Source organism: Geospiza fortis, unplaced genomic scaffold, assembly GCF_000277835.1.
Source record: "Geospiza fortis unplaced genomic scaffold, GeoFor_1.0 scaffold112, whole genome shotgun sequence".
NCBI classification, from domain to species: Eukaryota; Metazoa; Chordata; class Aves; order Passeriformes; family Thraupidae; genus Geospiza; species Geospiza fortis.
The window spans coordinates 7,698,214-7,700,875 of NW_005054298.1; the positions used below are offsets into that span (position 1 = coordinate 7,698,214).

At 48.9% G+C, this 2,662-nt stretch overlaps 1 protein-coding gene across 1 annotated transcript in view; it reads right to left on the minus strand.

Moving 5' to 3' along the window:
• Positions 1–2,662, minus strand: part of LOC102044945 (TGF-beta receptor type-2-like) — a 30,342-nt gene that overhangs the window by 6,387 nt on the left and 21,293 nt on the right. The window contains 2 exon segments of the mRNA XM_031056234.1: positions 1–3; positions 6–170. The exon segment at positions 1–3 is cut by the window's left edge and continues 515 nt beyond it. Coding sequence (XP_030912094.1) covers positions 1–3; positions 6–170 — 168 coding nt within the window.

Genomic DNA, 2,662 nt, shown 5'->3' on the forward strand with positions numbered 1-2,662 from the left:
CGGCACCTGCGGCTGCCCCGGTTTCCCCCCCCACGCCTTGGCTCTCTTGCGTCGCTTCTGCGTGCGGCAGAGGTAAAATATCACCGTGATCATCACCGCCACCAGCAGCGGGGGCAGGAGGCTGATGGCAGCCACTGGGATCACCTCTTTGCTCTGCAGCATGGAGTAGCCTGAGGGGAGGAAAGCAAAGGCGAGGTGCTGCTGCGGGTCTGCCACAGCTCGTTTTCATCACGCGGAGGAGGGAAATACGCAAAGCTGTTAATGGAGCGCAGCCCTTACGGGGCCGCACAAGGGCTCATCCCGACACAGAACCCAGATGGAGGCACTTAGCAAGGGGGATGATTGGTTTTGGTCTCAAATTTAGCTCCATTTATCAACAGAAGACACAGGCCAGCATCACTTGGATGGGACAGTGTGGCACAAGACACTGCAAAGGGCATTTTAGGGATCCTAAGCACTGCTTTTGCTCGTGGCAAGGGGAGCTTGGCTGGAAATAACAATGATAAATCCAAGGCAAGGCTCAAACACAGCAAATCTCTGAGGGGGCTTGGGGCTGGAGCTTTGCTGGACCCCTGTGGTACACAGGGAGTCAGGAGTGATGCTGGGGTGGGCAGTGTGCAGGACCACCCAGTGCAGGGGAGTGCTGGGATGCTTTGCAGGATAATTATCACAGAGGAGCATCATTTCAGCCCTTTTGTCTGCCAGTGCTGGCATCTCCCTCCTCAGCCCATTACAGCAGCAGCCCCAACAATCACCAGGGCATGGCTGCATTTGTTTTATTTCTTTTAAACCCCCTGTTGGCTTTCAGATTGAGACGGGGAGGACACGCACACAAAGCCATAACCCTCACACAACATATAATTGTCTGATCCTTTGATGTTCATGATTCCTGGAATAAACATGCTGACTTCAGTCGAGATATTCAAGTAAAATCTTACTCAGAGGTTTTTCTGCCAAGTATAATAACCCAGGGGAAGAGGGAAAAGAATCATTCCATAAGCAAAACTCTCGCTGCTTGACCTCAGTGTGTGCAGATCATAATTCAGGTTCTGGAAAAACAGAGCATTTAGCTATTTTCCTTGGCAAATTTCAAAAAAATGTGCTGCAGCTAATTTCTGCAAGGCTGTGAAAGAGTTTCTAAAATAGGCATCAGGTTTAAACCACAAGATCAACCCAAACTGATATAAATCAATAACTAACTCAGGAATATGTTTATTTTGGAAAGTATTGGGCTTGGATATCACCTACTGCTTTAATGGATTTACCCGATGCTTTGGATCCCATCTTTGAAACTCTGAAGAAAGAGAAGATATTTTTAAGGGAGCTGCAATGCACAAGTCCTGAAAAGGGGAAGTTAACACAACTTCAGGAAATTCCTACGTGAGGATGCCCCTTCCTAATGGAAGTCTTTTGATACACAGGCGCTGCAGCAGGGCTTAGACCCCTTCTGTGGAGAGCAAATGTAGTTGATCTGTCAGTAATCACGGTCTGTAAACCCACACCTTGTTGAGCATTGCTGTGTGGGTCTGTCCATCCCTGCTGAGGGGATATGGACCTCCAGGGCCGGGCTCAGCTGGAGCACAGGTGGAAAGGACTTGGTCATGTTCCACCCTACCCAGCATCTTCCTGAGGTCTCACCTGGGCTTCTGTGTGCACAGCTTTAGGAAATGATGGCTCTGTGAGCTCATTAGCATGATGTCTGAGCTCTGATGGAACACTAGGGGTGCAGGGGCAATGCCACCCAGCAGCCCAGACCTGAAAGCAAAGCTTAAGGAATCAAGAACCAGGAAAAATATCTGTCTCCTTCAGCTGCCAGAGAAGTGCTCATGTCTCTGCTCAGGAGTTGTCTAGACCATTGAACATGACAATAATTTAATATTTAGAATGCAAATGATCCCTTAAAGCAGAAGAGAGGATGTAAAGGATGGGGTCTGTGAGCCTGGGGTTGGAGGAGAGAGTTGTTAAAGAGCTGCACTGGTCTTGCTTGGGCTTCCAGCACTCTCTGTGCCGGCTGCCAGGAGGAGCTGGTTATGGAGCCTTTGCTGGGGGCGGCATTTCCAATGAGCCAGTTGTCATTTTTGTGTGAAATTGCATATCCCAGCATCAGCTTTGGGATTTGACTATCTCTCCCTAGAAGTGTGTGTACCTGTTATGTTTGGCTGGGGAAGCGGCAAAGAACCACCAAATTTAGCATCATTTGCCTCCATTAAAGTGGCCTGTTTGTTCAGAGAATTTGAATTTCATGTGATGTTTTTCTTTTTTCCATATGTTGCAGGGGAAGCTATGCCACTGGCTTGCAGGTTCTGCTTAGGCTCATTTTCAGCATCTCCTTGTTCTGTGATTATGGAAAATCAGAGGCATTTCACTTTGCTTTTGTTACAGGTCAGATTCTTGATGGACACTTGGATAAACCTGGTCCAGTTGGAGTTGGGGAGGTTTAGACAAGCCCCCAAAGGCTCTGGTTGGAAAGAGTTCCAAAGTATACGACCCTCTTGAGGAACAGAAATGAGCTGCCTCCTAGTTTTGGCTCCAGTGGATTTACAGCTCCCATTGGATCTCCAGCCATGTGCAGCAGCGTGCCAAGCCACGCTCACGTGTGTGCTCAGCACTGGCTGGCTCCAGCTGTCCCTTCCCGGGAGAAACACTGCTGCAGGAATTCCCA